The 12,985-nt window shown below is 34.2% G+C and overlaps 1 protein-coding gene across 2 annotated transcripts in view; it reads left to right on the forward strand.

Moving 5' to 3' along the window:
- The window catches only part of CFAP54 (cilia and flagella associated protein 54), a 325,301-nt gene that overhangs the window by 47,789 nt on the left and 264,527 nt on the right, over window positions 1-12,985 (forward strand). For both annotated transcript variants that reach the window (XM_058308572.1, XM_058308573.2), the window contains exons 13-17: window positions 412-546; window positions 1,669-1,819; window positions 4,761-4,837; window positions 11,099-11,227; window positions 11,583-11,709. In XM_058308572.1, the coding sequence (XP_058164555.1) occupies window positions 412-546; window positions 1,669-1,819; window positions 4,761-4,837; window positions 11,099-11,227; window positions 11,583-11,709 (619 nt within the window). The remainder of the gene's footprint in view (window positions 1-411; window positions 547-1,668; window positions 1,820-4,760; window positions 4,838-11,098; window positions 11,228-11,582; window positions 11,710-12,985) is intronic.

Below are 12,985 nucleotides of genomic sequence, written 5' to 3' on the forward strand. Positions count from 1 at the left end.
TTTAAAAAGAAAAAAGTAAATTTAAATTAGAAATTTTGATGGAACCAATTGCTGTACACACTTGTCTGAAAATGCTTGGGACTTTTCATTTTATAGAGGCAGTGGCAGAGCATACCAGTTGTTAGAGTGAGTACTCTGGAGTTAGAGTAGCTCTGCTACTTTCTAGTCATTTCTTCTTGGGCAAATCACTGAATCTCCTTGTGCTCAGTTTGATTAACTGTAAAATGGAGTCATCGTAATGGTACTTACCTCATAGGGTTGTTAGGAGGATTAAATGGGTTGGTATTTAAAGCTCTTAGAATGTTGTCTAGCACCCAATAAATGTTTGCGTGTATCTAGAGCTCTGTCTCTTTCTTTATATGTATTTATCTTATTATTCTAATTCATTTTCTTTATCACTTTTGTTTTCAGAATATTCAGCCCAATAAAGAAATAGTTGTGGACATGATACTGTTTCTGTGGCAGAAATGCAAATTAGGACTTCAGCGGATCAATATGTCCAGAAATGACTTTGCAAAATTCACCCAGAAAATCAGTACTAACAAAGTATTCCTTTTAGTTTCCTTTCACATATATTTTATTATTGCCAATCCAAGTTGTGATACACATTTTAGATCTAAATGTTCACAATCTATTCACTGCATAACGACCATCACTTGCATATGTATGTATTAAGAAGATATGCTTTAAATGAAGCACTGAGTGAACATTTCTTTTAATGTGTGCTCCCTGCAGCCCTGCTCCAGTTTGTTTTGTTTGGGAGAATGGGGCGGTCTTTCAAGTTTTCAAGGGCAGAATGAATATGTAGCTTGTCTAAAGCCATATGAGCTTGAATAAATTCATCAAGAAATTTAATAATGGAGAATACAAATAACTAAGTAAGGAATTTCAGGGTTTTTTTCCTGCAGTAATGTATTTAGACTATTTTATCAAAAACTTTCATGGAAAGGAAGAAGTCAAGCAGTTGAATATAACCCAGAAGCTTAAGAGAAAATATTTTTGCAATAACAGATTCTCTTATGATTCTGAAACATTCTAAGATCAGAAGCATTAGGATGTATGGAAGTGATTTTATCATGTACTCTGATAAAGTGAAGATGTGGGTTCATAAATATTGTTTAACCATATTACATCCCAAAGTGCGGTAGTTAGTTTTATGTACTAAGCTTTGGGGATATAGACATGAAAGACAATTTCCAAGCACCAAGTATGGAGCCTGAAGCATGGTAGTGCTCAGAGAATGCATTCCTCTACTTGCTTCCCTTCCACTGGAGGATTTTGATAATGATCATAGTAGCTATTTTGAAGGGAGAGTGAAAATTTTGAGGATACAGATAACCTTCACTGATATAAAAATAACCGATTATGAATTTGCCATATGGCTATAGGAACACAGATTATAAGCTTAAGTGAATATTCTTTATGAATTTATATAAACAGATTGATTAACTATCATCAATATGTTTATAAAATATTGATCTTTATATTAAAATCATTGATCTTTATATTATTTATAATGAAGAGGCACACTAATAAGGAGGTGGTACCTGTATAACATTTCCATATGATTAGAAGATAATGATTGAAAGGAAGTAGTTTTGAAAAATGTGAGTCTTTCTACATTGTAATCACTTTTAAGTGATCTTGCTGTCTATTTTTTCCTTTTAGTGGATTTATCTTCTGTGGCAGATAAATGAAATAATTCATTGCTATAAAATGGAAGACATTGATATTGTGGTGGTGGCAGAGGTCACGTTACGATTAAGTGAAATATTGGAGTCTTTAGGAAACCCAACAAGAAAGTTTAAAAAATCTCTAGGTAAATAGAATGAAAAGTGTGAAGTTTTAAATATATATATACATAAATATGAATATATAAATATAAATGGGAATACAGGATAACTTTTGCTAATGGCAACTAGGCATCTCAGTATTGTACTTCATTGATGATTTGTAACCAGAAAGAAATTTAAAGGTTTAACCAAGTGTCTGTCAAAAAATGAGGTTATATGCTCAATGGTTCAATGGTCAACAAACTTTTTGTCTTCTCCTCTCTCATTTGCTCTTCTTCATTCTTCATTACTGCCTACTCCTTTCTTTTCCCCTCTGTTTTTCCTTTCTTCTCTCCCTTTTTGTCCCCTTTCACATTTCCTCCTCCTCCACTTCCCCATAGAGTGTATACTTTTTGAAAGAAGAGAGCATGTCTTGCCACCATTATATTCTTGGCACCCACCACACTGCCTGACAGAGTGGGAACTCAAGTATTTGTTGAATAGATCAATGTCCTTCTATTTTTTGTCTATTTTTCCCCCTCCTTTCTCTTCTAATTCCTTTCTCCTTTAAAAATTCTTCTTCTTTCCTCATTTCTTTTTCGCGTTCTCTTCTTCCTTTTTCCTTTCTTCTTATCTTCCTCCTCTTTGCTCTCATTTCCCACTCACTCCCTGACTTTCTGTCCCAAACCTTTCTGCCACTATTCTCTTCTTCCAGAAGATGCCATCTTTCAAAGAATTTCCCTATGCTCTCACCTCTTGATTCTTTCCTCTGCCTGTGGTTGGAACCCTGAACTCTTTGTTTCATTAGATTATTCATACAGAAAATGGGGGGGGGGGGGGATTCCATGATGGGGATGGGGTGTTTACTTTGTTATTTCAACTCACTTATGGAGTGTATAAGACCTTTGGAGGACTTTGTAATAAAGCAGTTGCTTTCCCAGAGATTCACTAATCCAGTTTACTAACCCTTGGTTATTGAGTGTAGTCATGCAGAGGGACATTGAGAGCCATGGGCCTCAAACTTTAATGGATAGCATTATCACCTGGGAATTGGTAAAACTACCAAGCCCTACACTACTTCAACTAACCTAAACTTTTCTATCTTTTATTAGATTTCTGGTGATTTCGATGCACATCAAAGTTTGAGACCACTGTTTGGAGGTCTCTGACCATCTAACACATTCAATGCCCTGAAGTCATTTTTTGAAATGCCCTGTATTAAAATGCTTTTTTTACTTTTTAAACTTTTATTATGTAGAATTTCAAATATAAATTAATTTATATTTCTATTTTAATATAAATTAATTATAATTTAATATTATAAATGAAATTAATCACCATGTACCCTCATTCAATACCAACAGTAATTCCATTTTTTTTGAATCATATTTCATCTATCTCTATAGTAATTTTTCTCCTCACCTGGAGTGTTAGAAAGCAGACATCATGCCATTCTACCATTTTGAAATGTCAACAAGTACCTCAGCATAGGTATTGCTAGTGAATAAGGAGTTTTTTTTACAAAACCACAGTGTCATTATTATCATACCTTTCATAATTAATTATAATTCTTATGTCCCTGATTGTATTTTAAAAATGTCATTTTAAATTGGTTTGTTCCTATCAAGGTCCACTCATTGCATTTCCTTAATGTCTTTTAAGTCCCTCCTTGAAATCTATAACAGTCCCTCCCTTCCCCTTCTTTACAAGTTTTTATTTGTTGAAGAAACTGAGTCATTACTCTACAGGATTTCCTCCATTCTAAATTTACTGTTTGCCTCCTTATGTGTTGGTTAACTGTTTCTCCACCTAGTAGTAGATCTAGACTCTAGGCTTGCTTTGATTTAGGCAATATCTTGTCAAAAGAATTCTTGCCAAGTATCTTTTATTTATTTATTTTTTGGCAGTACTTCATAGGTGGAGCTATTTACTCCTTATTGAATTAAATCAGGAGGCACATAATGCATGGTTGTCTTAGTTTTTATGATGTAAAGATTTATCAGTGAGTTCAGGTGTTGTCAGCTTGACCTTTTTCCTAGGTTCGTTTACATAGAAGCGGGCTCTGAAACAAGGATTTGAGTAAAGTAGTTAATTTTTTCCAAGGGAGCATAGTGGGGGGATGGGGAAGTGAGACATGGAAGGAGAAGAAACCGGTACAAGGTACAGTAAGTTAATGAGCAGGTTACTGTTGTGGTCACTGGGCTTATTCCAATGAATACCTCTGGGAGATTGTACAGAACATGTCTCAGAGAGCTGGAAGGCTATATTTATACACCTGTCACCTGTCATTTGTTGAGTGCTGCTGATGGGGAGAGTGGACATGAATGAAGACAGATTGAGCATGCTCTTTGGCTCCAGGACACCATCAGACAGAGAGTCACAAGTATTTACAGTAAGAAGCTGTGAACAGGAATGGGAAACATGAGTTACAAGGGCATAAAGGCAGGGCACCACAAGTGTCAGCTACACTCTGTGTTATAAAGTCCTTCATCAATCTTTTACCTAATGGTTTTAGCATCCGCTGGTAATTGTTACTTAAATACAACTTATTGGGGGGTAACTTTTATCATTCCTGCTGCACTTACCATCTTGAACTCTTCAATGAAGAACTTACCTCATCAGCTGTTTTGATAATTCTGGTTATTTTTGAGTGTATGATAGACATTATATTTGCTAAATATTTTGTGAAATAATTTTGTATTTAGTCAACTTCTAAAATGTTGTGTCATTTCTAAGATCATGAGTAATTAAAAAGATAAATTTAGCATAAGTTTTTAGTGATTATGATTCACTGCTAATTTCTATTTTTTTTCTTTTGTCCTTCCTTTTCTCTTGTTCATCCTTCTTTCTTTTTCTTCCTCTCTTCTGGCTGTCCCTCATCTTTTTCTTCTTCTCTCTTTCTCTTCCTCCTCCTTCCTTACTTATCTTCCTCTATTTCCCATTCTCCTTTCCTTCCTTCCTTCTTCCCCCCCCTTTTATTTTTTACAGACTTATTTTTAAGAAAAGGGAGCAGTGAATATATTGTCACTCCAAAAGAAGGTGTGGAAATTCTTCCATTATTAAAGGTATTATAAAATATTTTAGAAAATATATTTAAAACACCAACTTGGATTTTTAACTAATATAATATCTGTAAATGTATAATGGTTAGCTGTAGAAATAATTTTGAATATTTAAATGTTAAGAACTTATGGTTTCTGTATACACTGAAACCATGGGGATAGTTTTTAGCTTTTATATTTTTGGTTTTTTTTTACTTCTGCTTTTACTCTAGGATAAAAAAAAATCAACTTTAAACAAACTAGATAAAATATCTTAAAAGGATTTATAAATATATTATTATTGATATATTTTGGATGGAATGATTCATAGACTCATAGAACAGGGATGTCCTTTGAAGCACAAACCTTTGAGAGATTAAATGAGTTATTACCTGTATAAAATATACTTAAAACAGAGCCTGGCACATGATAAGTGCTCTGTGAGCTTTAGTTTAAGAGAGGAAAGGCAGGGGGAAGATATATACTTATTCCTCTTCTCCTTGATTATGCTTTTCTTATGATATTCTAATTATTCCTTATTTTGTGAATTGTTTTGTTCTGTAGAACTGAGTGGGAGTCTAGGTACTGCCCTATATATATAATCAACATTCATTTATTTATAGTCAAGATCTAGAACAGTGTTTTCCAAACTCTCTCCTATGTGATGCTAACTCTATGCTTAGGAAAAGTATGCCATGGTCAATAATCTTGAATAACTCTGGGCTAAGCACTAGAGTTTTCTTTATGGTGAGATTTCTCAGAGGCATTAATTTATTTATGTGCATTGTGATTCTCCAAGAAGGAGAAACAGAATACCATATATTCCATTATTTGAGAATAAAATCCTTTTTGCCCCCTGTGGAGTTTTTCATGGACTATTTTTAAAAATATATTTTTCTAGAGAAGAATCCAGTGAATGATATTTTGGTCTGCCTGATTTAATTTGTAAACTATAAATTTAAATTGCAAAGTAATATGAACATTAGAGGGTATTTTGAGGAATAAACAATGAAGAAAAAATATGTAATTTCACTATATGAATAAAAATATTATAATTCTTTTATAATCTCTTTAATCCCTTTCATGTTAACAGTAACATTCTGATGCTTTTCCTTAACATTATTTCATTAGTACTTACTTGTTGCTAAAATGTTAATCCTCGTGCTTACTATATTTTCTTTCAAAATTGATTTGATATAAAATTATAAATATTTTAATGAAACCTTATTTTCTCATTTGCTAACTTACGAAACAAAGCATTAATTAAAACCCACCTCTCCATGTGGACGCATTTTTGGGATTTTGAGTTGTCCTAAATGATATTGTAGGGTCAGATGCTGGACCTTATATATCCTGCCATAACCCACTGGCTTTATGGGGGGAGAGTGCAAACTACAGGGTAAACTATTATCTGTGTAGTACAGCGGCACCCCAAAATGTGTACACCGAGTGGAATGAGTGTGCCACAACGATGAGGGAGGTTGTTGGTGTGGGAGGAGTGAGGTGGGGGGTGGGGCATGCGGGGTATATGGGAACATCTTGTATTTTTTAATGTAACTTTTTTTTGTGATGTATATATCTTCAAAAAAATACAATTTACAAAAATGATTTGGTGGGGGTAGGGAGTGGGTTATATGGGAACCTTTTATGTTTTTGGTTTTCCAATGTTTTTTAATGTAACATTCCTTGTGATCTATTAACTTTAATTAAAAAACAAAAAAACTCACCTCTCCCATGAATTCCTCTTCTCCCACATCACCCCTGAGAGTAACTGCTGCCGAAAATGTGGTGATGATAAATTTCCGGCATCATAAAATAAATAATAAAACTTTTATTAAAATAAATTAGTACTTTTATTACATTAAGTGTATATTCTTAAGCAGAAGAGAGTATTGTTTTGCCTGTTGTTAGTGCTGTCATCCTGTATGTATTCTTCTGCAGCTTGTTTTTTTTCTTTCACGTTTGTGTCTCTGAGATTCACCCATTGATTTGCACAGGCATAGAGCTTTCATTTTCACTGGTACACCCAACTTGACCAAGGTTGCTCAATAAGGGTTAGGACAGGGATTTGAAGGCTTAAATTTATTGCCTTCAAAGTCCGAGCTTTCTGTCACTATGCTATGTGGACTTTTGCCTAAAAATATTAAAGAGTCTCTTCAGGACATTGGTATAAAAATATTTTTCTACTGTATAGATATAAACCACTTTTGTTGGCTTTCAATATGCCATTTTCTCCCCTTTCACTTTTTATATGGTGAAATATAAAAGGATGTACTTGTTTTAGGGAGTCCTTTTGAATTTACTTTCTCAAATGAATGTTCACTTTCTAATTAGAGGTTTCAGGGGATACAATTTTGAGTTCTTTATGCTGTATTGTGTTTTCCTGGAGAGTTAGAGTTGAGAAACCTTAAACTGAGAAGAGAGAAAGTTTGACCTGCCTACGGGAGGCATAATAGATGTTTGCAAACGGTTTTTCCAGGGGTCACTTAGGGTGCTTTTGAAATATGCAGCTTCCTAGTTCCTACTTCAGACATATTATGAGAACTTCAGGCGTGGGGATCTTCATAATTTATAAGTTCATAATTTCAGAAATGTGACTCTTAAAATTTCCCCAGGTGGTTCTTACGGCCACTAGAGTTTGAGTACCACTGGCTTAATGGGCTAGCACTTATCCTTGGTGAATTCATAGGGCAGGAATAGAAATATTAGTGGAGATTACACGGGGCTAGATTTTGGCTTGAGATGGAAAGTTTATAGCAATTAAAGCAATTAGATGAATTAGCTTTCTTAAAAGGTGGCAATTTCCCCAAAACCCAGAAACTGGAGGCTACTTATGAACTATTGCTACTATTATTTCACTTAGAAAAACGCACCCTTTCCTCCAGATGTCTTTATTGTCATCTGCTGAGAAATTGTCCAAATAAATATATAAGTTGTGATAACCGTAATGTGAATGGCACCTCTTAAAGTTGTGCAGTACGCAGCCTGCCAGCTGTACTGGAGTGTATAGTAGATGTACTAATGATGATTCATTGGTGTGGTCTAAGAGCACAGAAGTTGGTATTGGAAGATCTGGAGTTGAATCCTGAGTCTGATATTAACTATGTGATTCTGAATGAATTATTTCATTTGTTTGAGTTTGTGTCCTTGTCTGCCAAATTAGAAGAGTGCAGTACCTATTTCACTGGGTTGTTATATAGGTTATATGAACTATATTGGTAAAATTGTGGAAACCGGTGCTTGGTACATGGTAACTAACTGGTACCTGGCAGCTACACATTTTTCTCTTATACTTCATGTAGAGCACTTTACCTCCACATGGGATTCTCAGACCCACATGGAGGGAAGTGAAGTGCCATTATGTTCACTCGGCAGAGTCTGTAGATGGGGTAAGTTATGTATCTTGAAAATATGCATGCTACTATTTTTAAAAACCTTAGGTATTACTGTGATTACATAAAAAACTTATTTAAAAGTTTCACTGAATACATAGCTATTTTTTTCAAGCACTGGATTATAAAATTATAATAACCAGTAAGTATTTACTACATATGGGTATGATGGTTAAAAGATTAGTCTATGTAAAGCATTCAGCACAGTACCTGGCACATGGTAAGTTTTAAGTAAATATTAGCTGTGAAGATGATGATGAACAACATGATGATGATGATGGGATGTGAAATATTTTGATGTTAAAATGATATCCATGGGGAGTGGATGTAGCTTGGTGGTTTGAGCAACTGCTTCCCAGGTGTGAGGTGCTAGGTTCAATCCCCAGTACTTCCTTAAAAAAAAAGAAAAGAAAAGAAAAAAGAAAAAAAGATATCCCTAAAGATGTCTTTTTCTGGCAATTTGGCCATCTAATTACTGGAAAACCCTACTGCTACAAAACACCTAGAAAGTTTGGACAGAATTGAACTGATATCCTCAAGTGTATTACAGAGCTGGTAAGAAAGTAAGGTATATTCCAGGGACCAAAATAGAAAGCAGAATTGAAAACTAGAGTGGTAAGTTTGTGAGCAGTTGCTGCAGCAGCTGGAGGGGCTGGCGCTGATGGACTCAGTTACAGAGAAGCTTCGATTTTTAACAGCCATCCAAGGGCGAGAGATGAGGCTAGCGTACATGGAAGGTGGGGTTTGCAACTGAGTCCTCCCACATAAAATTAAGCCTACAAATGACTACATCCTGAGACAAGGTGGAATACCAAAGAGTTTGCCTATTTGTATAAGGAGGCATCTCAAATTGGTATCAAGAAGGGGGGTGGATGGGAGAAAGTCTCTCCAAATGATTTATAACTTTAGGCCTGTCCTCAAGATGGTTACTTATTTGAATTTTCACTACTTGGGGGTGCTTGGGAAACTCCAAGCTGATAAATTAACATAAAAAAAGACCCTGAGCTTGTGATTCTTGAATGGAGAATATATATATACACAAATATAGAATATATTAATATTCATACGAATATGCACCATGAACAATTGAGTATATTCCAGGAATACAAGGGTGATTTAACATTAGAAAATCTAGAACACAGTACATCACCTTAGCAGACTAAAGGAAAAAATATGCTCACCTCACTAGGTAAAGAGATGAATAAAACCCAAAACCAACATTTGACAAAATTCAACGACTACCCTTTTTAAAAATAGCTCTTAGCAAATTAGGAATAGAAGAATAGATGAGAAATTCTGTATCTATAAGGATATTTATTATCCAGGGAGCATCAACAAATGTTATACTTAAAGCAAAAGATTAGAAGCAGTCTCTTTATAGTGATGTAACAACATAAGGATACCTGCCCTCCTACTGCTCAAAGTGTGGTGGAGATCTTAGCCAAATAAAGAAGAAAAGGGAATAAGCCATATAAGGGTTGTAAAGGAAGTCTCAGCCTTATCTTTATTCACATGCAAGTATAATGCATTGCAGCATCTATAGTAATAGCCATCTAAATATCCATCAAGAGAAGAATGGATAAATAGTGGCATTTCCTCAGTGTGATGCCTTATCAGTGTAGCCCTGAAGATAAATGAATTAGAGTGGGCTGGATTTTCACCTTGGCATTTTTGCCATCCCCTTCTATTGTCTCTTCTACATTATAGGGGAAACCTGGAACTTGATTTGCTAGCGTCCCATGTCCATCTGATTCTAGGTTAGTCTTCCAGTGAAGGACATTTGTATTAATTTGTAATGCAGGAAGGAGGAGAGTTCATTCTCTCCAGTGGTGGGCTGCAGATGTGAATTGCAAGCTCATGCAAGACCAGTAGGTGCTTGAGGTTGTTGTCTGCAGTCTTCTAAATAAATTCACGAAGCCTTCTGAGCAGACTCTTGATCTTTGCTCCCCTGTTTTTCTAATGGTGATGTCCTTCTCTATTTCTTTGCATTAAATCTCTTCCTGTTTGGAATATCTACAGTAGTGTCTTGTGTTCATGACCAAACGCTGACTGACACATTAAGTTACACGCACCAGCAAGAGGACAACAACATATGGCTGAGTGAATAAAGCAGACTGCAGAATTTGATGAGCAAATTAAAAATAGGCAAAGCGATATTACATATTCTTAATGGGCACACAAACGTAGTAAAAGTTTTAAAATATGCAAAGGAATGATAAACTCTAAATTCAGGATAGTAGCTACCTCTAGGGGTAGACAAGAAGAATGGCGTTGTGAACAATTAGGCAAGCAATTTCAATTATATGCATGTGCGTATGTGTTTTACTTCCTAAAATGTTCTGGAGAAAATATGGAAAAGTTGAAAGTTTGAAAAAAACTTCTTTTTATGTTCTTTATAGTATTCTCTATATTTATCCATCTTTGTGAGTAAATTATATTAAAATGTTTTTATTTTTTGAAAATCATGATGTAGACCTTTGGATCTGATGTCCTTTTAGTCTAAAGTTCCAGTTCTGAGATTCCAGATTTTTAAAAAATTAACCTGTTTCTTTTCAAAATAAAGTATGTGAAAATGACAACTTATATGACTCTATTCCTGATGTTTACCTGTATACTTTGTACAATCAGAATTTTGAAAACCATAAATGTAAATTATGTACTTGTATGTGAAAATTTTAACTTATTTGGAAAAGTGATGAAATATGTATTTTCATATTTATTGATAGTACTCCACATTTAATCAAAGACAAATATACTTATGGTATACAATAGTGTTGATATTGGATAAACTTTACATTTCTGTTGTTTTTCAATTACTGTTAAAGGTGCTTGGAAATTTTGTATATGATTTTTCTGTTTTCTTTTTCTTTTTTTGTTTATAAAATTATTTTAGAAAACACCAAACGAACAGTTATTTTTTGCTTATGAACTTCTTGACAAAGTCATTGGTGGAATAAATGTGAATTGCATGTTAGTTACTTTGCCAAATGGATCATTAGTAATTGACCACTGCTATACCAAGGTAAGAATGGAAAAATCTTACATTTGGTCAACATTTTTTTAACTAGGAAGAGGGCTGGCTTCTCAAGTCATAAAGTAAAGTATGGTTTGTGTTGGCTCCCCTCTCATAGGTCAGAAATATATTCCCCTCTTCCCAGAATAAATCAGAGAGAGTGAGGAACCTTTGAATTTGTTAATTAAGAAGCCACTGATGACTTTTAATAGATTAATTAGCATGTAGTCAGATTGCAAAAGGTCAAGAAGTGAAGAATATAATGTTAAAGAGTAGGAGAGAACTTGAGAGATAGAGCCATTTTTAATACGTTTTGTTAACTGTATTTATTTTTTATTTTTACTTCAACTCTACTGGACCAAAGTACATCCAAGGTACATGTGGAGATACGTACAAACCAGTCACAGCAAATAGTTTCATGATGGATTTGCATCTTGAATTAATTCAAGCCCAGCACCGAATAGCCGTTGTGCTTCTCGACCAATTGAAAGGTAGTAGTCATCAAAACAAAACACTTGTTCTAAATCAATTTTAAGCAAGTTTGAGTGTAGGATCAATTTACTTTTTAAAGCTTTGAGTGGGTGTTTTCCAGATAAATTTCCAGATAACTTCTCTGATTAATCTCTTTAGACACCTTTCATTTTTCCTTTATACCTTGCATAGGAAATCAGTAAACTTCTAAAAAAATTAAATTATGTTTGTTTGCATTACAGTATATTATTGGTATTTTGTTAATTCGATTGAGTGAGAGAAAAAAAAGACATAGCCTCTGCTTTTGAACTTCTGGGGAAGTAAATCAGTGGAGGTTAATGTTGTTATTAAGGGGTGCTCAGAGTATTTGTTTTGGGTGCACAGAAGAGGAGGCAGCTACATCAGATAAGAAGTTAGGTTGGCTTCCTAATGGTGACGGTTGATCAGAAAGCTAGTAAAATGTATCTTCATGAAGAAGGGAGCAAAGGAGGCAGTCATTTTGGATAGAGGGAGTTGGCTTTAGGAAGTTGGAATTCCTAATAGATTGAGGTAAGCCTAGAGAGGTAGATTGCAGTTAGATCTGAAAGGGCTAAGGAGTTTGTACTTTATTCTGGAAGCCATAGGAAAATATGGAGAAAGACATCTCTGTCTCTACCAGCCATGTCAGAGGACAATGAAATGGATCTAATTTATAGGTTGTTATTGCCTCATTATCAGATAGTATTTAATTAAAAAGGGCATGCAAAGTAAGCCCATTTTATGGAGACTCTGATCAATGCAGGAAGATGACAATAAATAGCTACAATGGAGATTGTAGCCAATGCAGGAAGGCAAGAAAAAGAATTTAAAAACAAGGATTGAAAAGGAAGAAACAAAACTACTATGATTTATAGATGATGTGATTGTCCACTTATAAATATGTAAGAATCTACCAGGTATATGCATATGTGTTATAATATTTAACAGTATATATAATACTATATATTATACTGTATAATAATGTTTAAATATATCAGCAACAAGCAGGTAGAAAGCATAATGAAAAAAGACATTTTCAATAGCACAAAATCTATAAGGTAGGAAAGGATTTAATCTAATAAAAAATCCAGAAGAATGCAAAAAATTATAAATATTTATTGAAAAATTGAAAGTAAGAACTATGTAAATAGTGATAACATTTGATTATGGATAAGAAAACCAAATATCATAAAGATGACAATTTTCTTCAAATTGTCAATGATTCAATTCAAGATACAATGCAACTACAATAAAAATCCAAGTAAAGTTTTTTAAATC

Source organism: Dasypus novemcinctus, chromosome 12 (assembly GCF_030445035.2).
Source record: "Dasypus novemcinctus isolate mDasNov1 chromosome 12, mDasNov1.1.hap2, whole genome shotgun sequence".
NCBI lineage: Eukaryota > Metazoa > Chordata > Mammalia > Cingulata > Dasypodidae > Dasypus > Dasypus novemcinctus.